The following is a 27,108-nucleotide window of genomic DNA, read 5'->3' as shown; positions in this document are numbered from 1 at the left end:
GGGCATCCATACGATGCCACAGCCGGGTCCTTCCGAATCGGAGGCGCCGCCCCCTTCCCTTCTTTTGTCACTTAGGCGGCACGGGCCCTACGTGGAGCACGCGAAACAGAGTGCAATGCGCGATTCGTCCGGACGCTAGCACGGCCACCATGGACAAAAGCAGCTAGGCAAGGAACATTGCTACAGATACAACTATTTGAGGACAACTGCACTACTCAAGTTGCGTTTTAAATGCGATGGTTAAGATCACATGGATGGAAAACTCAAAATTGTATTTAAGGTTTAGATACACATATAGCTGTACTTGAGTTGTAGTCAAAGAATCTCCCACAGATAAACACGATGCTTTAAAAAAAAAAAAGAAACAGAGATAATTACTGTTACAAGCTCTAGGCTGCTTACTGTACTGGGGCCAAGTTTTGTCTTAAGCGCCGTAATAATTACTCTTCACCAATTCTCTATGCATGAAAACAGCAATCTCGGGTACATGCTCATGGAAACCCAGCTACTGAAACACCAAATGGTTCGCAAATGCATTGGTCATGATAACAGAAACAGTGAAATTCCCTTAGTTTCTATTTATATCGATTCTCAAAATTATATTGATCCAACCCGTTTCCTCTCTCTTCCAAAATAAATGGAAAAAGAGACAGCACCAAAAAAAGAGTACTGCTATTTTTTACACAACAAGGTGAATATGAATCGAGAAGAAACACCTATGAAACTATGAGGCTATCAGAGAAACAGCCTTTGCCATCTCTCTCTTTGGCTGGCCTTGACCATTATTGACTGGCACCGTCAGCATCTCGCAGGCACGTAGCTCTCCTCCTGGATGGTCTCCAGCGTGGGCCGCCTGGACCGCCGCCCGCCGCCGCTGAGCCGCTGCTTGAGCTCCTCGATCTCCGCCGCGGCCGCCGCGTCGTCGACGGCCATCTCCTCCAGCTTCGGTGCCCTCGGCTTGGGCGCCGCGTCCATCTCCTGGAGCCCAAGGGACGCGGCGGCGGCGGCATCCAGCACCTCGGGCGGCGCGACGACGGCGGCGACCTTGGCCGTGGCGGCGGGGGACGACGCCGTCCTCATCCTCCTCCTGCTCCTCGTCGCCGCCCGAGCCTTCTCCCCGCTGGCCACCACCGCGGCGGCCAGGCGCGCCACGTCGGCGGGCGCCACGGGGGCTCCCAGGCGCTTCATGGGGAGCGCGGCGTACAGCGAGCCGCGGACGAGCGCCTCGTCCGCCGGGAGCGCCTCGATCCTCCGCCCCGGGCGCAGCGCCCGCGCGTCCGCCAGGAAGTGGCCCGGCGCGTCCAGCATCAGCTCGGCCGCCGTGGCCGGGAGGGCCACCTGCCGCACCCGCCCGTCCGGGAGCACGACCCTCGCGCCGCTGCTGGCCCTCCCGGCACCGGCTGCCCCCGCCAGCGTGCACGACGCGAAGTTGCCCATGGAGGAGCTCGAGGACGAGGAGTGTGTGAGGGAGAGGGGGGCCCGGCGGTTTGCTGCGAGATTGTGTGCGTTTGGCTGCGTTACGGTGGGCGATTTTTTATAGAGGTGGAGTGTGTCGTCGGGGGGCCGTAGGAGAGCGGTTGCGAGCGGATGGAGGATGGTGCTCTCGCCTGCCTGGGCTTTGCTTGCGGGAACGCGCGCGATGGAAGTGTGCGGGGACGGTGACGGCGACGGCGGTGGTGATGGGATGGGGATTTTTTTTTATTTTTAATCTTTATTTATTCAATATTCTAATAATAATTGCTCCTATTTTATTTTCTGTGAATCTAACCCCGCGTGACCGAATAACGTTGCCGCGCCATGTGCAATGATGCGGCAACATCTGCCTCGTTAGACGGCGTTTCTGACGTGGAAAACGCTGTTACGCCACTTCCGCTGGCGTGACAGCGTCACCAGGAGTGGCGTAACAAGACAAACCCGTTAAAAAAATTATAACTCTTTGATACAACATTGGATGAAGATAAAATTTATATAAAAATTGTAGTTCTTAATGAGATCTACAGCTTTGTTGTTTTGAGTTTTTTCATTTGACAACGTTAAGATGCTCAAAAAATAATATAAAATTTTAGAAGCATAATAACCGCGTAGTAGTGCTTATTGCATTAGAAAAATAATATTTTTTTATATGTTGTCAAATGAAGATACTTTTTACATGAAAGTTGTAGCTCTCAATAAGATCTACAACTTTATAGTTTTGAGTTTTAACATTTAGAGTCGTTAAGTTGCTAAAAAATAATATAATATTTCACGAGCATAATAACCGCATACTAGTACATGTCGTATTAGAAACATAATATCTTTTTTTTTGTATGTTGTCAAATAAGGATACCTTTTACACAAAAGTTGTAGCCCTCAACGAGATCAACAACTTTATAGTTTTGAGTTTTAACATTTGGAGTCGTTAAGATGCTCAAAACAATAATATAAAATTTCAGTAGCATAATAATCACGTATTTGCTCTTGTTGCATTAGAAAGATAATATCGTTTTTGTATCGCGTCAAATGAAGGTACATTTTATATATAAATTAGAGCTATCAATGAGATCTACAACTTTCATTTAAAAAGTATTTTTATGTGACATTAAATAAGAAATATCCGATTTTTCTAAAAGATAAGCTTTGATACACAATTAATATGCTTCTAAAACTTTATATTAATTATTAGAGTATGTTAACGACCTTAAATATGAAAAATCAAAACTATAAACTCATATGTCTTACTAAGGGCTACAACTTTGATATAAAATATATCTTCATTTCATACCATAAAAAAAGATATTATTTTTTAAATACGGCAAGCACCGGTACGCGATTATTATGATGCTGAAATTTTATATTGTTTTTTTGAACATCTTAAATTTCTTAAATAAAAAAATTTAAAACTAGAAAGTTGTAGATCTTGTTGAGATCTATAATTTTTATATAAAAATCATCTTCATCCGACGTCGTATTGAAGAGTTATGATTTTTCGAAAATTCAATCATGTCCTCCACTTCCGGTGATGTGACAAAACAATACTGTTACGCCACCGGCGGGAGTGGTGCGACAAGGTTTTTCACGTCGAAAACGCCGTCGAACATGGCAGATATTGCCGCGCCACATGCGTTAGCACGAAAGGGTTGACTGGCGTGACTAAAAGGGTCGTATCTTTTTTTGAGCGGTTATTATTAAAATATTGAATAAAAAATGATTAAAAATAAAAATTCTCCCGGGATGGGACGGGCTTGTGTTGTGTTTGGTGCGTGCGAGAGGGACGGACAACCAAAAAAGGTTGGAGTCGAGTCGAGGGGAAAGGGGTGCCGGTGGTGGCCAAGTGGGTGTTCATGTCGCCGTCGACGTGGAATTGCGCGTGGGACCGACCGGCCAAGGGTGCCGCCGGGGGTCCGGTCCGGTCCGGGTCAGGTTGGGCTAGTCGCTTTGGGTCTGGCACTAGAAATCCAATGGGCATGGCTGCTTCCGCCGCCGGTGGCGCGACGACGCAGCGTGGTGGACTTCCGGAGGACGAGGTGTGTTCAGAATTGTTCCTTTTCCTTTTTCGTGTCCGCCAGCCGGTCCGGAGCGCCGATCCGGGCACCTGAAAGCTCAAAGCCTGGATGGAACCTGCTACCAAGCTACCTGTCTATCACTCTGTAGTCACGCAAACATAGATGGACAGCTATGGGCGTTTGTATCACTTCGCCAGAGGCCAGACCAGAGACAGATGGCTTCATCAGAATTCACAATTGTTGCATATTCCTGCACATTTCATCTGGATATTTCCTATACAGCGGGTGCCTGAAATCGATCTCGAGCGTCGCTCTCCACACGCTGGCGAGAGGTTTCGAGGATGGGCTTGTTGGTTGGATGTGCTATCTGGCTACAGAAAAAAAGGGTTTTAGGGGAGGCGGGTGCAGGGCCAAAGTGGCGGGGCAGCGAGGCCACCACCGCCTTGCTGGCAAAGGAGGACGGCGGTTGAGCCAGAGAAGAACGAAAGAGAGTCGAGACGGGGGCTAGACGCAGTGGTCGGGAGGTCAGCATGGACAGGATTGGTCGGCGGTAGCCAGGGCCGAGGGTGTTGCGTTAGTTGATGCTTTGTGTTCATCGTTTGTTTTGAGATGAACAAACACAACTGAAGGAAAAGGATAACTAGCCACTATTGAATGATGGATCGACGGTTTAAAACATCACATGATGGAAAATGATATTATAGCATTGTTTAGGCCCCATTTGGCAGGGCTTCTCCACCGGCTTCAGGAGCTGTTTGGAGTCGTTTTCTATCAAACGGGGTAAAGTAAAATAGCTTCACTTGTGAAGCCCCTAAAAACATGCTCTGACAGTGATTTGGGGTGGGATGGAGCCAAAAAAAGTAGCTTCTCCCGACTCCTCCGTCCAGGTCCCTAAAAACATGCTCTCACAGGGAAGCCATTTTACCAAACGGTTTACCAAAACCACTTCAGCTCCACCGGTGGAACTGTTCGTGGAGCTGAAGCCAAAAAAAAATGGCTTCACTAACGAAGTGAAGCCCTGTCAAACAGGGCCTTAGTAGAGCGGTTAGAAAAGGCACTTCTGTGAGAAGCTACACAAATAAAGAAAAAGCGAGGTTAAAATAAGTTGGTATGGCCTACCTTCTGCGTTTTAGTGCAAATGGGTGCCATCGAGAGAAACGTGGCTAGAAGAAAGCTGAAAAAAGCATATCGTTTGCTCTTAGTTTCAACTTAAACAGGACTATCTAATCTCATGGAGACTCGCCTTACGCGATAGATTTGGGCGAACCGACGGTGGACCCGGAGTCCCTTCCACTTCCACGGTTGAGTCAGTCAGTTTTGAGTAAGCAGCACGCACGAGCTGGCCATTCATCTCGTCTTTCCCATTCACTGCGGCGGGTACGTGCCAGGACTCCATGTTTCCCTTCACATTCCAAGCAAAGCTAGCTTGCACGTTATGTAAATGGAAAAGGGCACACTGACAGTGACAGTCAAGTGTGAAACCAGCTCCGAGCTCGAGGATGCCCAACTGCATGCGGCTCGCATGACTCGGCTCCTGCCCCCTGCGCATCGGAGCATGACGTGATCCAACCGCAATGTGACGAGAATGTCGCGGGCGAAGCTGCCGCGAAGCTGCGCGCGCGGGCTCGCACCTCGCTGTGCGTCATCAGTTGCCGGCGGCAACTTGCGACTTGCAAGGAGCTGCTAGCGAATAAACCGGGCCGAGCACATGAGTGGGCGTAACTGCGCGCGTCTGAATTATGCGCCTGTGCGATGCGATTGCGCGTGTGGACTTCACCGGGGCCCCCGGCGTGGCTGAGTTGTGCCTCTCATGGGGTGCGCACCGCGCGCGGTGTGCGCGGCGGTCGGCCGGTGCGTGCGGTTCGCTCCGGCATCCGGACCCAGCCGGGCAGCCGGCACCGTCGTGCCGTCGTCACTCGTCAGCAGGACATCTTCCTAGTTCCAACTTGACTACTTGAGGCTGCTGGCTGGCTTCCCCTTGACCCGAAGCAACTTGCACAAGAATTGCATTAGCTCGTCGACATTGGGTTATTACCGAAAGATACAGCGCGCTAATGACTGGTCACTCATCTGTCATCTTCATCACTGCTCACTACTCACCACTGCTAGTGTTCGAGTTGGGGAGTCAACAGACAGTGGGTGTAGCCATCGCCCATCTGTTGCGTAATTGCGTTATGACACGGCGGTGGACAATATTTGGGCCGGGCAAATCAGGGGGACACAATGGCTAGCAAGTCCTTGGTGGCCAGCGCACCCGGTAACGACCAGTGATCCAGTGGGCTCATGGTCATTGGTGGGTGTCATGGTTTGGTAGCTCCACAAGGTGCTGCGCTGCCCAACCGTCAAATCACAACTACTGTACTAATCTGTGGCAAGTAGTTTGACACCGAGCTCGTTCGTGCATGGGTACGGAAGCATAGGTCAATGCCATTATCTTATAGCTTTTTAAACCCGACTTGGACCACACTGACATTATAATTTTGTACTTCTGTGCTGCTCTGGCCACTGGCATTAACCTTACAAACGGTGCTGGGATGCTGATTGATATCGGGCACACCGCACACACTGCAACTCTGAAAGATTGAGCACACTGCACACTCACATGCTACGACAGATTCCAGGATGACAATTCCTGGCGATCAAACCAGATTATCCCAAAGATTTGAGATCAGAAACACAACATGCGACAAGATATTTGGATAACAGTAATAAACAATAACAGGTCATCGACGATGCAGCCAGATGAAGCTATACAACTTAGGATACGGTGCACAAGCTCAAGTCTAAAAACTCCCTTTACTAGCTAGCTGTAGCAAATATGGCTATGAATCAGAATAGTACTGCAAAGTACGAACGAGGCCGACTACTATCGAGTATCGACCAACAGGTAACATTGGCCTCTGACGAGAAATCAGTCAGTTCAGCTTTGAACTACGCAATAAGGGCGAAGGTGAATGACCGAGTTAAGCCACTTGCCTGGCCAGGTAAACAGCGAGCCGCCTCTCTTCGAACGAGTACTCGATGTCCCCTGGCAGTGCTGGCGACTCTGCCTTCTGGAAAAGGGTTGCAGGAGTGGCTATGACCTTGTTAGCCACAGCTGGTGTCACCGCCATCTGCATAGGAGCCGTAATTGTCGCTGGCGTTTTTGGATTGAGTGCTGCAAATGTCTTGGGAGTTTTGTTCTCTTCCTCTGTGTCATTGGAGACGGGCCGCGCAGGAATAGATGAGACATTGTTTCCTGGCATGATCTGGGCAAAAGGCTTGCGAGGTGTTTCTGCCTCTCGCAGAGTGCTTGCGTTGAAAGATAACTTCTTGATGGGAAGACCCGCAATGTCCAAGCCTCTACTACCTGAAAGTGCTAGGTTCGATCAGAATTGTATGCAAGTCAAAGGAAGTTTACTAGGAGATGAATGGAGAAGAAATTGCAGTAGATGAATGGAAAAGGAAGCTTACTAGGAGATAACGCGCCCAAATCTTCAGCCTTCTTGGCAGCACGAGCTGTCTTGGAGTGCATTATGTCTGTTTTGGGGGCTTGCGTTGTGGTTCCACCAAGTGACAGTCTTCGGTTCGCACCACCCATGGAGTGCCTAGGCGCCTTCTTCGTGCTTTGCGGCTTAGATGGACTTGGTTTTGATCCATACAGCGCTTCCTGCTCAGCTTTGAGTTGATCCTGGATCTTCTTCTGATCCTGCAAATCAGAACAAGGTATTACAACATATTAACTCCAGTTAAAACTGAAGGTTTATGCAATGTAGAAATATTTTGCACTGAAATATACCCTTTGCCTCTTCTTCTCTAGCTCTTTCTCCTGGCGAACGATCATGTATTCTTCAAGCATTGACAGAAGGCGGACCTGAAAAATATTGCATGAAATACATTTTAGCAAAATATTAAATATCCAAAGGAATTAAACATCCAAGAAAAAAGTACGGGAATAAAAAAACTTACACCATCATATGTGAACTCCTTTCCTCTTTCTGTCTCCCAAGCTACAATTTTTGTGGTCAAAACATCTACCAGTCCTGCTTCAGGCATGGCAATGGTAAATTGGTTGCAACTATGATAGAATAACATTCTATCAACAGAACATAATCAGTGAAAGCTCTAATAGAAATCCAATACAGCAATATTACCTGGGATCTTGTTAACCAAAATACGAGCTTTCTCAGCCCTTTTGAGTGTCAAGTGGGCCCCCCTCCCGGCATTATAACGATTGCCATCCTATACATGTCATGTTCAGGGAACTATTACTATCCAGCAAACAAAAACATAACAGAGATTTGCAGATAAAGTTGACCAGCATTGCTACTTTGTTGTAATCTTCCAGCCAAGCTTCCTCCTCACATGCATTCAGCCATCTTTCAACCTTCTCGAGGATATCCTTCCGGCTAAAAGCTTCCTCTTTCACTGTGGCAATGTGAACCTCAATTTGTTCCAGCACCAGCGCAGGATCAACAGCTCCTGTAGGAAAAGGCAAAGGTGGATAAGATCGTTCTCATGTTCCAATATTTTTCAGGTCTGCAATACATTTTAATGGACACAAGTTAACAACCCAGGATATGATCCTTACCTGCCTCAACAGCCTCATCGCTAAATTCGGCTACATAACCCTCCTCGCCAATCAAATGAGCACGTCTCCTATGCTCTTCCAGTTCTGTCTTCTTTTTCAGAACAAGGTCTTTCATCTTGCTCGCTTTAAGTTGTTCAAGCCTTAACACTTCAGATTCCACCTACATTTTAGATCAAGATATAATCTCAGAACATTCCTAGCTCAAACAAAGAAAAAACATAGCAACAGTGGCATGAGCAATATCTAAAGAACAATGAACTCACATAGCTGAGGAAGTCAATAGAGAGGGTGTTAGGCTCAGTTATTTCATGTTCTGAAGCAGCAATATTGCAGGTTACATTCTGGAACATCTGCTGCTCTTCAAGTGGTGTATCCATGAGATTCCAAAGTTCAAGCATGCTAGATGCCAAATCTTGAAGCTGTGACATTCAGAATTTCATATTAACAATGTTAAAGGCACTGAATTATTGAAAATTGTTGAGCGTGGCGTGTGCTGAATGATCGAAATTTTACACTAGTGAATGCTCTGAATAATAAAAAAAAATTACGGTTGACTGCACTGAATGATTGAAATTTCTGAAGTGATATAAAGAGTGCTAACCTTTTGCATCCTCTGGACTTTCAATTCACGCAATCTGTTTACAGCTGATGCAAGACTCTCAATTGTACTGTTGCTTAGGTTCTTTGATCCATCAGTCTCACCCAGGCTAGGGTGCACCTCATGTACTGTTTGTTTGAAGTCTACACCAAGCACCTCGCATAACGAATGCAAAATGTTAAGATGTTCCATCACTTGTTTCAGCCGATCACTCTGTCAAAAACAGGCACAAACAATGAGATTTTTAGACTTGCATGAGCAGTGAAGGAAAATAATAGACATGGGGAGTAATACTCATTGGACAAATAAAGCAGATTGGAACAAGTGATGCTGACCTTCTCCTTCTGAAGGGATTGTAGCTCTTTCGTTAGCTCCTCCAGCTTTCGCAATGACAGATCAGACTGATCCACAGGAATTCTAAAGGGTGCAAAATCTGCAGGCCTGATTTCAGATACAACCTTCTTAATTTGCTCTATGACATCAACAAATTGGTCCCATCTTTCAACTTTCTTCTTTCTCATCTCCTCCAAGTATGGGACAATCGCATTCAATTCCTCCCTCAAACCATGTAACTTCTGATTTGACTGTCATTTAAAAAGAAAACAAATTATTGATGGAGTAACTACTGAAATATTCAGTTTTCGTAGCAGAATGCATGCAGTTCCTGACTTCAATATGGGACAATTTCATTCTGCTACTCCCTTAAACCATTCACGTTGTTATTCTACTATAACATTTTTCATCAAAAAAAGGTAAGAATTACCAATACAGCCACTACAGTTATTTTTGTAAGCCTTCAATATAGCAGAGTACGAGTGACCTGCACATCTAGCCAATAGCAATCACACTATCACAGCCCTAAAGTTGCAGTGGCAGTAAAAGAGATCATGAGAGAAAATTATGTAGACTATCCTTCTGCAGTACAGCAGTAGTACTCAAATGTTATTTGTTTCTTTCATGGTATATGGTACTTCAAAGCACAGAAACTAACCTGTCTAACATGTATCGGTGGTTCGCCCATGGCCGAGCAGATGCCAGCGAGTTCGGCCTCTGCCTCCGCAATGGCCTGCCGCAACTGGGCCCTGCACCGATTGGCCTGGTCGACCTTCCTCCTGTAGACGTCGAGGCACTCCTGCTCGAGCTCCAGCAGCATCCGGTCCCTCGCCATGTCGGGCTCACCGACCTCATCCCAAATCACCTGACACAACCCAGGAAAAAAATATCTGAATTCATCGCGCACCGGGCGCGCCGAACGGTGAAACCAACAAAAAGGCCGGGGAAAAACTGTGGAATTAGAGAGAGAGAGAGAGAGAGGACTTACGTTGAGCTCCAACAGGAGTGAATCGCACGTCGTCGATATCTGCTGCAGCTGGTCCTTCACAGTGCTACTCATAGCGAGAGGGGGGACACCGCAGCAGCACCCTGCAGACGCGATTCTACAGATCAAACGCAGCTTCGCGGCAACACACACATATCCCCACGCGCGCACCACGCGCCCCAAAGCAACGGTTCCACCGCGCTGAACAGGAAGATGAGACAACACCCCACGCCCCTCTCGAAACCTAGGGCTTCCCCTCAGCGGAGGCTGCACGCTACGCCGCGGGCGACCGGATCCAATCCCCGGGCGAATCGCAAGTAGGATACTCACCTCTTCACCACCCGGCGCAGCCTCGTCGAGCGGGCGGGGCGGGGACGGGCGGCGGACTGTCGCCGGGAGGAGATAGTGCGATCAGGCGCCTCAGGGGCGAAAGAGTGGATGGGGGATGAGAGGAGAGGAAGGAGGCGTAGAGTGGTTTGAAATGTTTTGAAATAGGGTAGGGGGGGAGTCGGGAGAGGCAAGAATGGCGGAGAAGATTTGGGGTTTGGAAATCCGTTGGTTGGTTCAGGACGGGGCGGCAGAGAGCCGTTAGCGGCCATCTTTTAATTGGGCCGGATCCGGAGGAATCCCATCCTGAGCCCTCCGTTTTGAATTCAACGGCCCGGATGGCACATTGACTCGTATGAGGGCAGGTTGCCAAGTGGATGCATGCATCATACAGGGTGCTGACGGGTGGGGTCAGCACGTCGGTGCCTGCGTGTCAGAAGCGGAGTAAGCGAACTTTCTTTACGATAATAACTTTCGAGGTATAAAAGAACACTGTTGCATTTGCATAGCATTCTGAAGAGGTTTATGATTACATATCGTGGTTACGTTGAGATCTGATTGTGTGATGCAAACACAAAAAGGATAAAAAAAACATACTAAAGGGAAAAGATCATTGAGATGAAAAATGAAATTTTACAAATTGCTAAAAAAATTTATCAAATCGACTTCACAGAGCATGATTTACTTCAAATTGACACGAGAATCAAACACACAGGGCAAACCGTGTAAGTAATAATTCAAGAGAAAGGGAAACTCGTGGCGTTCGGATGGTCCGGTGAACAGTGTTTCTTGGATGGTTTTGGATGATTGAATAGTATTCTGTGAGAGAGAATAAGCTGAAACAAGCTGAAACAAGCCAGCACTATACTAGCCGAACGCGCTGACTGTGACTTCTTATTCAATTACATTTTAGAAGCGAAATAATTTGAAGAAAAAAATCTCCTTAACCCCTTAACCTATTGATAGTTGTCTACTTCATCCCCTCATCTATAAAATCATATGTTCTACCCCTTAAACTATTGAAAAATATCTAAATAACCCCAGAAGACGATTTTAAAAGCGGTTTTTTTGCTGACGTGGCATATTAAAAAGTATATACATAACCCCTAACATGTCAATGATTGACTATATACCTCCTCAACTACAAAACACTCTTAACACATCTAATAATGTTCAAATTACCTCCTGGATGGTCTTGTAGGACCATTTGGACACCTATCCTACCACATTGACCTAAGCACCCATGTTTGCACGCAAGCTCATCAGCTTCCTCTCTCTCCCTACTCTTTTTAGGCTTGTGTCGCCACCCAATGAGCACCGCAATGTCTCTTGCTCCACCTCATGGCACTCCTCGAGGGCATTGAGCTCATACACTATGTCTGTGCCCTTATCACCCGGCCCCTCCCACATCTGGCGAGGCCCAGTCCTTGGCTATGGCAACTGGCCATCCCATTGATGTGCACCGTACGATCCAGTGGTGGTTGTGAGACACATTGGTAAATCGCCTGGTGAAATCCAACTTGACTTGGTGACAAGTTGCCTACTTAACTCTAGTGCGATGTATGATCTGATGGAGACTAAGTGACTCCCTAACAAATCGTTGGGTGGGCCAAGCTTGACTTCTAATAAGTTGGCCCAGTCTCAGTATTGTGGTGTATGATTCGATGGAGACTCTATGACCCTGAAAGCTCTAGTTTGGTTTTGGTTAATTGATGAAATCATAAGTGCTAACCTAGTTTATCAAGATGATTATGAGATAGGTAGCACTACTCCAAGTGATGAAGCAATGGCGAAGATCATGACAATGGTGATGGCATGTTGATGGTCAAATGCTTAAACTTGGAAAAGAAGAAAGAGAAAAACAAAAGGCTCAAGGCAAAGGTATAAAATATAGGAGCCATTTTGTTTTAGTGATCAAGACACTTAGTGAGTGTGATCACATTTAGGATTGATAGCCGTACTATTAAGAGAGGTGAAACTCGTATCGGAATGCGGTTATCAAAGTGCCACTAGATGCTCTAACTCATTGCATATGCATTTAGGATCTAGTGGAGTGCTAACACCCTTGATAATATTTGTGAAAATACGCTAACACATGTGCACAAGGTGTTTGCAGGATTCGGCGCTTTTGGAAAAATGAAATGTCTATTTTCTATTGCGCCGGACGCAAAATTCTTAGTGGTTAGCACACTTGAGAAAGGGTGAAGAAGTTAGAGTTGAAATAGAGTTGGTCGAAATGATGCTGGCGTCGATCTACTGACCGGACGCTGGGTCACTCAGCGACCGGACGCTGAAAGGCTGCGTCCGGTCGAGCTGGCAGAGAGGTCACCAGTTTCGGTGTTGCACCGGACGCTGGACCTGAGATGCACCGGACGCTGGTTTCTGCGTCTGGTCAAACTGACGGGTCTGCACAGTGGCTAAGGGTTGAGTACCGGACGCTGGCTGCGTCCGGTCAAGGTGGACCGGACGCGTCCGGTCGAAAAAACATGTCTCGGGGAGCTTACTGGAAACGACCGGACGCTGGGGCTTCAGCGTCCGGTCAGTTTTGACCGGAGCGTCCGGTCAGCTTTGTAGCCGTTGAAATCTGACGAACAGCGTTTGAAGCTGGTGACGCGTGGCGTCCATCGGGCGACCGGATGCTGAGGGCCATCGTCCGGTCAGTATGACCGGAGCGTCCGGTCAGAGCGTGTTTTGCCTAGTGAAGGGGTACAACGACTCTATTTGATGGGGGCTCTATTTATAGCCCCATGGCCGGCTTAAGGGATAACTCTTGCTCATTTTCATTGACATAACAACCTTATGAGCTTAGCCAAAGCCCTCCCACTCATCTCCATCATTGATTCATCATCTTTGTGAGATTGGGAGAGAATCCAAGTGCATTGCTTGAGTGATTGCATCTAGAGGCACTTGGTATTCGTGTTGCGCTGCGGATTTCGCTTGTTTCTCTTGGTGGTTGCCACCACCTAGACGGTTGGAGCAGCGGTGAAGGATCGGCACGAGTTGGTGATTGTTCGTGGCCGCCTTCAGTGATTGTGAGGGGAGTTGTACCTTCCCCGGCGGAGCGCCAAAAGGTAACTCTAGTAAATTGCTCGTGTCATTGAGTTACCTCACTTATGGGTCGGTTCTTGCGGTGTCCAATCGTGTGGATGAGGTTTGTGAAACACCTCTTAGCCACCGAACCACCAAGTGTTGGTCGACACAACGGGGACGTAGCGTGTTGGCAAGCACGTGAACCTCGGGAGAAAATCGATTGTCTCTTGTCTTTGACATTCTCCCGGTGATTGGCTATATATTCATCTTGTGATTGGTTCATCCCCTACACGTCGGTATAATCACTCTACTCACTTATTTACATTCTTGCAAACTAGTTGACACAAGCTCTTTAGTGTAATTAGAATTGAGAGCTTGCTTTATTATTTATATTCATCTAGTTGAGCTCTTTAGAGTAGCAAGGTTGAGAGCTCTTAGTGAGTAATTACATAGCAAGTTTGTGTGCCTAAGTAATCATTGCAACTAGAATTGTTGGATAGGTGGCTTGCAACCCTTGTAGAGCTAGAGCAAGTTTGCATTACGCTATTTGTCATACTAATCAAATTGCTCTAGTTGATTTGTAGATTTTTAAATAGGCTATTCACCCCCCCTCTAGCCATATTAGGACCTTTCAGACCCCCTTTGAATATTTTGGTATGTTCCTTCCTAACTGTCGGAAAAACATGTCAGCACAGAGGCACCATATGATCCGGTGCAAGTGGAGGAGACCGACAGATCATCTACTGGTGTTTTTGTCTTCCAACTTTTTCCAACAACTAGCAGCTCCTTCAACCTCTATATAAGTGCCTCCCCTAGCTCATTTTGAGCTGCTCTTTGACCCTGTTGTTGCCAACACTTGAGAGGATGGTGTAGCTATTATAGAGCCATCCAAGCCAAGAAGTGAGAATTGAGAGTTAGCCTTGACTGCCACCCGTATTTTTGCTTGGATCTCTTTGAGTTGAAGTTGAATACTTATTACTCTTGGTGATTGCCATCACCTAGACAACTCGGTGGATGACTTGGTGACCTTCCCGGCTGGAGTTCTTGTTGAGAAGGCTCTAAAAGATGCATATGGTTTCAAACTCGCTATTCCAGAGTGGAGAAGGGGTACTCACTAGAGTGGAGCTTAACCAAGTTTTGATCACTCTTCGGTGCTCCAATGTAGACTAGGGGATTGTAGCAACAACTTGATACTAAGGGAAACTTAGGTTGTCTCTTTGCCTCTCTTTTGTTCTTGCATTACTTCCTGTTTAAGCTCTCGCTTTGCTTGTTGTGTGCAAATTCTCTTGTTAAGTGTCAACTAGGTTTGCTTGTTAGTGTGCTTAGCATATGTTTACTTCTTACACAAAGACTTTTATCTTAGGCCCTCTTTAGCAATGGCTTGAAAGGATTTAGCTTCTTCTACCGTGACTACTTTAGATGTACTCTGTGGCAAGAGCTACTTTTCTCTCTTCAATCCAAAATGAACTGACAATCAGGAGAAGCCAGGAGGCTTCACTAGCTTCTACTACAATATCACTACGGTGCAAAAAGTTGAAGCCCCCTCAGATCCACCAAAGAGGGTCTTTGTTCATGAGATTCCCATTAGTTATTTATCTTGCAGGATGTATCAAACATTGTGTGAAGCCCTTGATAGTAAATTTAGATGTTCCTTTATATACCTTGCTATGTGAAGGGACCGTGACGCCTAAGAGGGGGGGGGTGAATTAGGCAACTTAAAAATCTAACTCTAAACTATGGCCTCTTTTTATAGTGTGTTGCTATCTCTACCGCAAAAAGGAGTAATACAATTAAAGTAAATGCAGAAGCTAAAGAGCAAGGTAGAGATATGCAAACTCCCGTCGATGACTTCGGTATTTTTACCAAGGTATCGAGAAGCGCGCAAGCTTCCCCCTAGTCCTCGTTGGAGCCCCTCGCAAGGAATCCCTCGTAAGGGCCAAGCTCCTGGTCGGGTAACTCCGTGGATAGCCTTGGGCCTTCCCCACGCGCAAGTGGGTCTCCGATGTGCCTCTCGGCAAGCCTCTTCCAGGATGCTTCCTGCCGTCTTCACTATCAAGCTTTCGGCCGAAACGCCGCGAGCCTTGTTCCCTCCGATACACGGTGGCGGCCACACCACAAACGCGGTTGGTGTGATCTCGCAAGACTTCAAGCCCCTCCAATGTACAACACTTGTGCTCGCAAGCACGGGGTGCAAGAGGTATGCTAACCTTACTAAACACTAGGCAAACACCTAGAGCAAGCGCATAAGCGGTGGTCTAATCAACCTAAGCACTTCGCAAAGCACTTATGTTAATAACTAATAAAACACTAAGCACTATACATGTGGAGATCACTAAAATGGTGTATGAACACCCTTGGTATATTTCCTCAGCTCCACACAACTCAAATGGCCGGTTGGGGGTTGTATTTATAAGCCCCACTGAGAAAGTAGCCGTTGGGGTCGAATTCCTGTGAAATTGCTACTGACCGGACGCTGAATCGTCCTGACCAGACGCGTCTGGTCGTCTTGACCGTTGAGCCGGTAATATACTGATCAGACGCTGGCCAGCGTCCGGTCACCTACCACCGGATGCGTCCGGTCGCAGATTTACCGCTCTGGAACCTTACTGTAATCTATCAGACGCTGCTGTCCTATGTCCGATCGGTTGCCGCCAGCGTCCGGTCTGGGATCCAGTCGCCTGTCTGCCAAGCCACTTGCCCAGCGTCCGATCACAGCGTCCGGTTGCTTGTCCAGCATCCAGTCCTGCATCCGGTCACCACAGTGAGCTTATTTCTTCGCGATCTTGCGTACGGCTTGGTTCCAATCTTCGTGCTGGGACTTTGCTTGATATCTTGGGTCTTCTCTTGTGCTTCTAAGGTCTTTCTTAAAGTGTTGATCATCAGATCATCACGTCGCCTTCATCCAAGTTACGTCTTGCACCCTATTGAACTATAAAACAAACACTTGCAAATTCATTAGTCCAATTTGGTTGTGTTAGTCATCAAACACCAAAATCCAAAGTAAATGGGCCAAGGGTCCATTTTCCTTACAATCTCCCCCTTTTTGGTGATTGATGCCAACACGACCAAAGCAAGCAAATAATAAGAATTTAGAAGTTAAAAACTACCTACTTGCTAGGATGCAATGCAAAGGGCAAGTGGCAAGTTTATTTGATACTTAAAGATACCAATTGAAATCAATTGTAAGATACCAATTAAAACTAAATGAAAGGTTATCTTGCCCTTGCAAAAATCCCCATGTGGTATTATGGATTCCTACAAATTTTACCATTAATTAGACTAATCCATAATCCACTTTCCTCCCTTTCTTGGACCATTACCACTTGTAGACATCAACTTGATGCTTGCCTTTGGTCCTTCAAATTCTCCCCCTTTGGCATCAAACACCGAAAAGGAAGACATTAGTAGCACAAGGGAGGGTCAAATTTCGTGATCCTTTGTGTATAGAGTGAAATAGATGATAAAATTTGACTCTCACATTATATAGACTAAGCTCCCCCTAAATTTATGCATACATATGGTAGAAAACAAAGCATATGCATAATTAGCAATTTATTGCATAAGAGAGTTTAATCTATATAATGCATGGAGAAAGCATATAAATATGGAATGAAATCAACATGATGATGCCATTTGAAGAATGATGCTTAACTCCGGGGACTTCAATTTCCTAACACTAAAACTACTACACATGTGATAGGTTTGAAAAATTGATACCATTTGAAAAAGTGTTAGTCTCAAAGCATCCAAGTTGTAGAATTACTCCCCCTAAATATGTGCACACAAATGTAGAATATTTTGTAGAAATCATGCACATTGATTTTAGAATAAAAAATACTACTTGAAAGATGACATCTCATGAATATGAGAATCATTTTCAAAAAGATATCCGGGAGAGATTATCTACAATTTGGACTTTGGCACATATTGGATGAACAATGGTAGGACAAGCTATGTGCCGTGCTTCTAAGCAATTTTAAACCATGTAGGATTGCTCCATGGAATAAGAATGTAACCGAGCAAGCCTACCATATGAAATACCTAGTGTATGCATGACAAAAGATATAAGCATGTAAATGCAAACCTAGGCATGAAGAGTAACTAGATGCATAAAGATACCAATTGTAGGAAAATCTAATTGCAAGATGTACCAATTAAAAAGTAATACCATCTAGTTACCTAACATGGGAAGGGGAATTTAGGTTCATAGTATTCACTAACCCACTTGGTAATGATTTTGTCCATCATGATGCACCCCATAAAATGCACCTACACTTTGCCAAGTCTCCAAATTCCTTGAAGTCCGATGGACTTCTCACTTCCCTTTCGGGATCCAAACCTTCTTGGTGCTCTTCATGTTTGAAATGGTTTCCTTTAGCACCCAAAAGCGTTTGACCCCATTGTTGGCTTGCTTGTTCACCTTGATGGCCACCACCTTATCATTTTTCTTCTTCTTCAAGAGATAAGGTGTGGAGGCCTTCTTGTCCACCTTGTTGGTGTAGGTGTTAGAGAGCTTGCTTGTTTGCTTTTTATCCTTCTTCTTTGCTCCTCTGCCATTCTTCACCTTGCACTCATAGGACTTGTGACCTTTCTTGTGGCACACGTAACAAACCACGGTTTGTCCTTCATCAAGCTTCTTCACTCCCTTGACGGTGTTATCTTGATGAAGTTGGGTTTGCTTCGCCTTGCCTTTCACTTGAGTCAAGTCCTTGGTGAGGCGAGCTACTTCTTGCTTGAGTTGCTTATTCTCCTTTGCAACCTCTTGTATGCATGTATCTACAACAACTTTCTTAATACAAACTTGGTTGCACAAAGGTGAGTCTAAACATAAATTATTACAAAAAGTAGAGACATCCTTTATAGACATGTTAAAGATAGAACTTTTTCTTTTAGATGCCTTGGTGGGAGTTGTGCTAACGGCTTCAAGATTAGCAACTTTATTAGTTAGCTCATCATAATGTTTGCACATGATTTCTATTTTAGCAAGCAAACTATTATATGCTTCTTGTGAGTTAACTAACTTTTCTTTTAATTTTTTATTTTTCTTTTCAAGTTGCTCATTATTGATTGTGCATGCATTTGTTGTTGCACTAGCCTCAAGTTTCTCAATTTTAGTAGATAGTTCAATATTGAGATTAGCAAAGCTCTCATATTATTCAAGCAAGGTTTTGTATGCTTTTTGTGAGCTATCTAGCTTTTCTTTTAAGCTTTTGAGCTTCTTTTGTTGACTAGTGCAAGCTTTAGCAAATTTAAGATTTTATTGCACAAGTTCATGATAAGAAGGCATATCATCATCACTATCACTCTCACTAGAGGAAGAGCTTTCGTTACCTCGTGCCATAAGGCACACATGAGAAGAGCTTGATGATGATTGCTTGCGGCCTCGCCTCATGTGATGGGTTTCTTCTTCACTTGAAGAATCATCCCATGATCTTATTGATGTAAGGGCTTGATTCTTGCATGCCTTCTTCTTTGTCTTGGGTGTGGGCTTGTTTAGACAAACTTTCACAAAGTGTCTCAACTCGCCGCATCCATAGCATCCTCTCTTTCTTTGCTCTTTTCTTTGATTTGTGAAAATGAAATCTTGAATTTGGATAGACACACCCTTGACATTGAGCCTTTGGATCATCTTCTCCACTTTGTTGATCATTTTGATTAATTCTTCATCAAGATCAGAGGTGGAGGAGGAAGATTGATCATCAATTGAATCTTCATCATCATCCTCATCTTCTTCTTCATCTTCACTAAAGAAACTTGAGCTTGAGCTTGTCTCAACTTTCTTACACTTCATCTTCTTTTTCTTGCTACAAGCGAGAGCTTTGCCTTTGCTTGATGAAGAAGCTTCTTCTTGACCCATCTTACGTGACATTTCAAATGCCATTAACTTGCCAATGACAATCCCCGGGGTCATGGTGCTCAAGTTCTCTATGTTGTGAAGGATGGTGATGATGCTTGCATATTTCTTTTGTGGTAGAACGGAGATGATCTTTCTCACGATGTCCGCATCATCTAGCTTTAATAATCTATTGAATAGAGCTCATTGATAATTAGATTCAATCGAGAATACATATCACGAACAAGCTTATCATCATTCATAGCAAAGGAATCATAATTTTGCTTAGCTAGACAATATTTTTGCTCACGGTGCCGTCATGGAGCTCTTGGAGTTTTAACCAAATTTCATGTGCCGTATTTAAGGTGAACACTTGGTTAAACACATCCATGCTAAAAGATTTAAACAAGCAATTCTTAGCTCTAGCATTGAAATGCATTTCTTTTTCGTCACTCTTTATGGGCTTTTCAGGATTTTTAATGGGTTTCATCCCGTCATGAGTGACTCTCCATACATCTAAATCAACCGCCTCAAGGTGGCAAGCTATTCTAGCTTTATAGTAGAGGAAGTTAGTGCCATCAAATTGAGGAGGCCTAGCGGTATCCATTCCAACCACTCAACAATAACATCGGCTCAACGGCGGTTAAGCCAAAAGTCCAAATATGAGCCAACCTGGCTCTGATACCAATTGAAGGGACCGTGACGCCTAAGAGGGGGGGGTGAATTAGGCAACTTAAAAATCTAACTCTAAACTATGGCCTCTTTTTATAGTGTGTTGCTATCTCTACCGCAAAAAGGAGTAATACAATTAAAGTAAATGCGGAAGCTAAAGAGCAAGATAGAGATATGCAAACTCCTGTCGATGACTTCGGTATTTTTACCAAGGTATCGAGAAGCGCGCAAGCTTCCCCCTAGTCCTCGTTGGAGCCCCTCGCAAGGAATCCCTCGTAAGGGCCAAGCTCCTGGTCGGGTAACTCCGTGGATAGCCTTGGGCCTTCCCCACACGCAAGTGGGTCTCCGATGTGCCTCTCGGCAAGCCTCTTCCAGGATGCTTCCTGCCGTCTTCACTATCAAGCTTTCGGCCGAAACGCCGCGGGCCTTGTTCCCTCCGGTACATGGTGGCGGCCACACCACAAACGTGGTTGGTGTGATCTCGTAAGACTTCAAGCCCCTCCGATGTACAACACTTGTGCTCGCAAGCATGGGGTGGCAAGAGGTATGCTAACCTCACTAAACACTAGGCAAACACCTAGAGCAAAGCATAAGCGGTGGTCTAATCAACCTAAGCACTTCGCAAAGCACTTATGTTAATCACCTAATAAAACACTAAGCAATATGCATGTGGAGATCACTAAAATAGTGTATCAACACCCTTGGCATGTTTTCTCAGCTCCACACAGCTCAAATGGCCGGTTAGGGGTTGTATTTATAAGCCCCACTGAGAAAGTAGCCGTTGGGGTCAAATTCCCGCGAAACTGCTACTGACCGGACGCTGAATCGTCCTGACCGGATGCGTCCGGTCGTCCCGACCGTTGAGCCGACAATATACTGATCGGACGCTGGCCAGCGTCCGGTCGCAGATTTGCCGCTCTGAAACCTTACTGTAATCGATCGGACGCTGCTGTCCTGCGTCCGGTCGGTTGCCGCCAGCGTTCGGTCTGGGATCCGGTCGCCTGTCTGCCGAGCCACTTGCCCAGCGTCCGGTCCTGCATCCGATCACCATAGTGAGCTCATTTCTTTGCGATCTTGCGTACGGCTTGGTTCCAATCTTCGTGCTTGAACTTTGCTTGATATCTTAGGTCTTCTCTTGTGCTTCTAAAGTCTTTCTTAAAGTGTTGATCATCGGATCATCACGTCGCCTTTGTCCAAGTTACGTCTTGCACCCTATTAAACTACAAAACAAACACTTGCAAATTCATTAGTCCAATTTAATTGTGTTAGTCATCAAACACCAAAATCCAAAATAAATAGGTCAAGGTCCATTTTCCTTGCACTATGTAACTGGTTAGCTTCATGTCCTTAAGGACTGCTTAGAGCGCAAAGACATTATCATGCGACTCTTCTCTTCCCACGAGGCACGAAGTGAGATAGGCCATACAGTCGTTTGGAAGCAACAAGGTCCGTACACTCCCTGTCCCTTAACCAAACACAAAAAAATGCAATCGACCATCTCATTCTCATCCCTAGCGACAAGGTCTGCATATTCCTTGTCCCTTAACCAAACACATCAAAAATGCAATCGACCCATCTCATTCTCATCCCTTATCGTCCCATGAACCAAACACATTCCATCCCTTCGTCCCATAAACCAAACACAACTCATCCCTTGTCATCCCATGAACCAAACACTGGAGTTAAAAACAGATCACAAAAATGGGACTGCACAGATAACAAACTGTGGAATCAGCTCAGAAAAAAATTGAACAGGTGACCTCATAGCAGCTATTAACATGCGAGACTACAGTATTTCTTTGAGAATTAACAAGTTTAAAGGATAATTCTTCCTCAAAGGGCAGTAAGCCAAATGAAAATGTCACTGTGAATCCTTATTAGGGAGGGGGGGTGCGGGGGGACACGTCCATTGGCAGGGCAGGGCCTCCTGCACATAAATACATGTTCTTGATAACACAGAATAAAGGGAACAACATGTTGACCTCCAAAAGTTAAATTTTGCATTGCCTGTGGAGACTGTTTATCATGCAGATTCCTTGGCAATCTTCTCTGCCTTGGCGATGACCTCCTCTATTCCTCCAACCATGTAGAATGACTGTTCTGGAAGGTCATCATACTTGCCATCCAAAACACCCTATCCGATACAAAGGTTCAAATAGTCAACACTAACCGTAAAAGCACAAAAATGGGTGCTGCCATTTGCATTCCAGTAATGAGACAAAAATACTCTTACATACACATGATAAGTATTCCTATTAAGATGATAAGATCACTTAAAGCAGCTAGTAGAATTTGCAAGGCATTTTTTAAGTGTGTACATAATTAGTCATATCATATCATATCATAACAAACCATCATGTACATAATTAGTCATATCATATCATAACAAACCATCATGTGTTGCTTTCTATATAAGCAGGTTTACCTTCATAAAAAAATCATAACTGGACACATTTTTTTTTGGCCCCCGTTAGTGTTCAGAATAAAGTACTCATGTGTATACATCACTTTGGACATGGGACAGTCTACAAGAGGTAACTTTTACTAACTCCTGCAACAATATGTTGTTGAAAACTATGATAAAACACAACAACGAAAAACATCATATGACAAGCCAAATGTCCATTAGCCAACCTGTGGTTCATGTTAGAAGTAAAATCAAGAAAAAAAACTACCATTATCAAAAACAAAAATAAAACTACTATACTTTTGTCAAAAGACGCATTTCCATAGACTACCTAATGACCACATCAAATAAATCATTAAATTTGACAAAACTTAATCATGCATTGAGTACGAAGCTGCAAGGCAAAGAACACCAACTGGATTGTTTAGCCAAACAATGATAATTGGAGGGGGAGAAACTGTTGCAATAGTACAGTTCACAATGGGCCAGGAGATAGGTTACAGTCATGACATATACCTGGAAACTTTTGACACTCTCCTTCAGCTCAACATACTTTCCAGGTGCACCCGTGAAAACTTCAGCAACATGGAAAGGCTGACTAAGGAACCGCTGAATCTTCCTAGCACGAGCGACCGTCAACTTGTCATCTTCGCTGAGCTCATCCATTCCCAGAATGGCAATAATATCTTGCAGATTCTTGTAATTCTGAAGAACCTTCTGAACACCACGAGCAGTGTTGTAGTGCTCCTCACCCAGAACATGTGGGGACAACATTCTGGATGTGGAGTCGAGAGGATCGACGGCAGGATAAATACCAAGCTCAGAAATCTGCAAAGAGACAACGCTAACATCATACTCATAATAGCAACAGCATCAATCCGCAGAAATTCTAACTAGACATGAGGCAGGAATACCTGACGTGACAACACAGTAGTAGCATCAAGATGGGCAAAGGTGGTAGCAGGAGCAGGATCTGTCAAGTCATCAGCAGGCACATAAATAGCTTGAACAGATGTAATAGAACCCTTCTTTGTGGTGGTAATCCGCTCCTGCAGTCCTCCAAGATCAGTAGCAAGGGTGGGTTGGTATCCCACAGCAGATGGAATACGCCCAAGCAGAGCAGACACCTCAGAGTTCGCCTGACAGATAGTAGATACCAAATGTACAAGTTTTCAGCTCTAATGTATGCAGAATCAAGGCAGAAAATACATATGAGACTGATTGACTAATGTCATCTGCATATCCACTAACAAGAATACCATTGCAGGTACTTTCTGGACATAAAACAGGACGTGAATCTACCTGGGTGAAACGGAAAATGTTATCGATGAAGAGAAGCACGTCCTGTCCTTCAGCATCACGGAAATGCTCAGCAACAGTCAAACCAGTCAGCCCAACACGAGCACGAGCACCAGGAGGCTCATTCATTTGACCGTAGACAAGAGCGCACTTGCTCTCACTCTGCCGCAAAGTACAATGTAAGGAAAACTCGCCACAGATATGAGACCCAACAACACATTCAAAATCCTGATCATTACCTGCTTATCACCAAGCTTAATGACACCACTCTCAATCATTTCTCTGTACAAGTCATTACCCTCTCGAGTACGTTCTCCAACACCAGCAAAGACAGAGAAACCACCTAGATGAAGAAATAAAATAAATAAGCCAACATAAACACATGACAATTTCGCTGCATGCCCATCCAGCTCTGTAAAAAAACAAACCATGGGCCTTGGCAACGTTGTTAATCAGCTCCATGATAAGGACAGTTTTTCCCACCCCTGCACCACCAAAGAGACCAATTTTACCACCTCTTTGGTAAGGTGCAAGAAGATCCACGACCTGATAGAAGTAGAAGCCTTGAATTAAAATATGCACAATAAGCCTTGAAAGATGAAAAGAACCTAGCAAACTAGACAGGCACACACTTCCAAAGAGGTGCACCTTGATTCCAGTAACAAGAATTTGCTGCTCTGTAGCTTGCTCGACGAAGGCTGGGGCTTCACGATGGATAGGGAGGAAGTGATTTGTTGCTAAAAGCAAGGAGCAATCAACAAAACAAGAATATAAGCGTGACTTTTAGTAGTGTATACATAAATGTTAAAAGTAAATCAATGTCATGAAGACTAACTTATATCTCCCTTCTCATCAATAGGCTCACCGATAACATTCATAATGCGTCCAAGCGTTGCCCTACCAACAGGGACCTAGAACCAGATATACAAGTCACAAATGCAAAAGCACAACTGAGACAATGTTTGGAAGATGGTGTAGCACAGTAATTAAGAGACTAGCAACAACTAGGTTCAGATACTGTAAACATATAGAGCCTACAGACCCAATAGATAGGTACAAAGCTTATATACGGCAGCTGTAACAAGTCATTTCATGTGTGTCAATGACTTAGTATGAGTTTAGTAGCTAAATCATAGAACACATAATAAGCAAGCCACCAAAGTTGCATGTGCCCATGATAAGCTGAGTAGATGACAAAAAGAGATGGGAAAAACTTTCAAAGATTTCCAAATGTTTATACTTTATTATGGCTATAAGAAGTTTCCTTAGTAACTTTATCAAACTAACGAATGGTAAATAATCTTGACTCGTGATGAGACTATTAGTAGATAAAAACGTACATGGAATGGATCGGCATTTTTGAATTTAACTAAACCATGATGATAATGCTACAGGCATATGGATTATCAACCAAATCAATACAGCATACTATCGATAAAAACAGTCGTAGATCTACAAAGCACTGACTGGACAATAGATGGATCCGTACGTCTACATCAAACATAAAATCCACCGGGTTCGCCGATTCGTCAGATAGACATCCGAATATATCAGCTCAAAACACAAAAAAGGAACGGGAAATGAGGAAATGGGCTTACAGTGATGGGAGAGCCGGTGTTGAGAACACGCTGGCCGCGGACGAGCCCCTCAGTTCCGTCCATGGCGATGGTGCGGACCATTTTCTCCCCGAGATGCTGCGCCACCTCGAGCACGAGGCGAATGTTGTTGTCGAGCACCTCGAGCGCCGTCAGGATCGGGGGCAGCCCCTCGTCGAAGCGCACGTCCACGACGGCGCCGATGACCTGGCACACCTGGCCAATGGCGCCGGCGCCGGTGAACTCATCGGTGATCTTGTTGCCGCCGGTTTTCTTGCCGGTGGAAGGAGGCGGCGGAGCGGGCGCGGCCTGGGCCGCTGCGGAGGAGGCGTAGGCGGCTGCGCGGTTGAGTATGAAGCCCGTGGGGGACGGGCGGTGGTGGAGCGGCGAGCGCGGGCACGGGGACGGTGAGGCGGAGCGGAGGCGAGAGGCGGAGCGGAGGATGGACGAGAGGGCCCGGCGCGTGGCCATGGCCGGCGGCGAGGGGTCCGGATCTAGGCTTTCCTCAGAATGGTGTGGGTGGGAGTGGCGGCTCCACTCTGCGGGGAAGGGTGGTAGGGGTTTGGGGATCGGGGTTGGGGGTGGGGAATACGGAGGGGACTCAGATTGGGTATTCAGCGAGTCACAGCGAAACGTGCGGCCCTACACCATACGACGGCTGCCAGCTTTCTGCCACAGGATAGTTTAGTTTTCCTCCGTGAAAGGTAGGCGGCAGTGGCTGCGGCGGCTACGCCGACCCGTGCCCACTGCTCGCCGCCGCCCGTCGTCCGGAGGGGCCGAGCCGTCGACCTGCATACAACGACGCCGTCGCCGTCGGCCTAGGCCAAGCAGTCCTACGCTTACCCGAGCAGTACTGCGCCGCCGTCCGTGGTCCGGAGGGGCCGGGCGGCCGAGCTGCACAAACCGACGCAGTGACGCCGTTCAGCAGCGTTGCCGCCGGCCCGGGACACCGTCGACGAGCTCCGTGAGGACTTCAAAAGTATCAGACCTCTTCTCTGTCACAATCTTGTATTTAGTGCTCACTTCACATTCAGCAAAACTTCATCTCACCTGAAATCCAACTAGCACTAGAAGTTTGTGGATGTGCATGTGTGATTTTCAATATTAAAAATGAATCTACAATTTACAAACTTCACATATTATAGGGCTGTGAGTAGTTCAGTATTTCAGTTATTTAAGATAGTTCAGTAGTTCAGATAGTTCAGCACATGGAGTTCAGATAGGCTAACTTATTTATTGCTTTAGAATTGGTATGTTTGATCTATGTGTTATTTGTTTACAGCTGATGCTTTGCTTGATCAGAAAAATGCAAATATGCAATCATGTGTTATCCATTATGTGGTAAAGTTCTTCCTTTTGACAGAATTTGACAAGAAAAATTTGAGCATTGTGAAAGGCAAATCTGGTTTATGTGAAAGGCAATGGCAGAACTTGACAAGCGAACGCCTCAAGTTGGTTTGAGATTTAAAAATTCAGATGAAGCTTGGTAGTTTTGGGTGGCCTATGGGGGTCGTTCTAGCTTTGATGTTAGGAAAATATATACAAATTACAGCAAATTTGATCGTAAGGTAACATCATGTAGATATGTTTGTGCCAATGAGAGTCATCGAAGAAAAGTGGAAAGAGATCATGTGGCAAAGTGTTTTAGACCTGAAACAAGAACCGATTGCAAAGCACGAATGACTATTACATTGGACCGAGGGGAAGGAAATTATGAAGTCACTGATGTTGTCCTTTAACACAATCACTCCCTTCACTTGCGTGAAACTCGATACTTGATGGCATCACAAAGGAAAATTTCAGAACTACATGCTTTTGAAATTGAGACCGCGCGATGATTCTGGAATTAGGCCAAAAGCTGCCCATGAGTTAGCTATCCGCCAGTTGGAGGGCCATTTAACCTTAGTTACACTTGTCGTGACCGCAAAAATTATTTACAAAGCAAGAGGAAGAGGGAGTTAGCATTTGGACAGGCTG

The 27,108-nt window shown here is 45.5% G+C and overlaps 3 protein-coding genes across 4 annotated transcripts; all 3 read right to left on the bottom strand.

Annotated features, from left to right (window-relative positions):
- Window positions 1–551: 551 nt before the first annotated feature.
- LOC136452735 (uncharacterized) lies at window positions 552–1,531 on the bottom strand. Its single transcript, XM_066453332.1, has one exon. The coding sequence runs from the start codon at window positions 1,435–1,437 to the stop codon at window positions 799–801; it is 639 nt and encodes a 212-aa protein (XP_066309429.1). The 5' UTR covers window positions 1,438–1,531; the 3' UTR covers window positions 552–798.
- Window positions 1,532–6,172: 4,641 nt separating this feature from the next.
- Window positions 6,173–10,517, bottom strand: LOC136452734 (65-kDa microtubule-associated protein 3-like). The gene is made up of 13 exons (XM_066453330.1): window positions 10,299–10,517; window positions 9,972–10,072; window positions 9,642–9,848; window positions 8,986–9,234; window positions 8,654–8,863; window positions 8,316–8,471; window positions 8,053–8,212; window positions 7,792–7,943; window positions 7,616–7,703; window positions 7,431–7,504; window positions 7,261–7,335; window positions 6,936–7,170; window positions 6,173–6,831 (listed from the first exon to the last, which is right to left on the bottom strand). The coding sequence occupies exons 2-13, from the start codon at window positions 10,041–10,043 to the stop codon at window positions 6,446–6,448; spliced, it is 2,064 nt and encodes a 687-aa protein (XP_066309427.1). The 5' UTR covers window positions 10,044–10,072; window positions 10,299–10,517; the 3' UTR covers window positions 6,173–6,445.
- Window positions 10,518–21,584: 11,067 nt separating this feature from the next.
- Window positions 21,585–25,720, bottom strand: LOC136450304 (ATP synthase subunit beta, mitochondrial-like). 2 transcript variants are annotated; one of them, XM_066450697.1, is made up of 10 exons: window positions 25,135–25,720; window positions 24,372–24,447; window positions 24,185–24,273; window positions 23,965–24,082; window positions 23,776–23,879; window positions 23,540–23,698; window positions 23,152–23,376; window positions 22,754–23,065; window positions 21,838–21,964; window positions 21,585–21,757 (listed from the first exon to the last, which is right to left on the bottom strand). In XM_066450697.1, exons 1-9 carry the CDS (start codon window positions 25,600–25,602, stop codon window positions 21,854–21,856), a joined length of 1,662 nt encoding a protein of 553 aa, XP_066306794.1. In that variant the 5' UTR covers window positions 25,603–25,720; the 3' UTR covers window positions 21,585–21,757; window positions 21,838–21,853. The 2 variants fall into 2 exon arrangements, with proteins under 2 accessions (XP_066306794.1, XP_066306795.1); XM_066450698.1 differs by having other exon boundaries at window positions 21,585–21,964; window positions 25,135–25,715.
- Between the last annotated feature and the right edge of the window lie 1,388 nt (window positions 25,721–27,108).

The sequence above is a fragment of the Miscanthus floridulus genome, chromosome 5 (genome assembly GCF_019320115.1).
Source record: "Miscanthus floridulus cultivar M001 chromosome 5, ASM1932011v1, whole genome shotgun sequence".
Lineage (NCBI taxonomy): Eukaryota > Viridiplantae > Streptophyta > Magnoliopsida > Poales > Poaceae > Miscanthus > Miscanthus floridulus.
The sequence above is the reverse complement of the archived record's forward strand: the minus strand, read 5'-3'. Positions and strand labels throughout refer to the sequence as shown.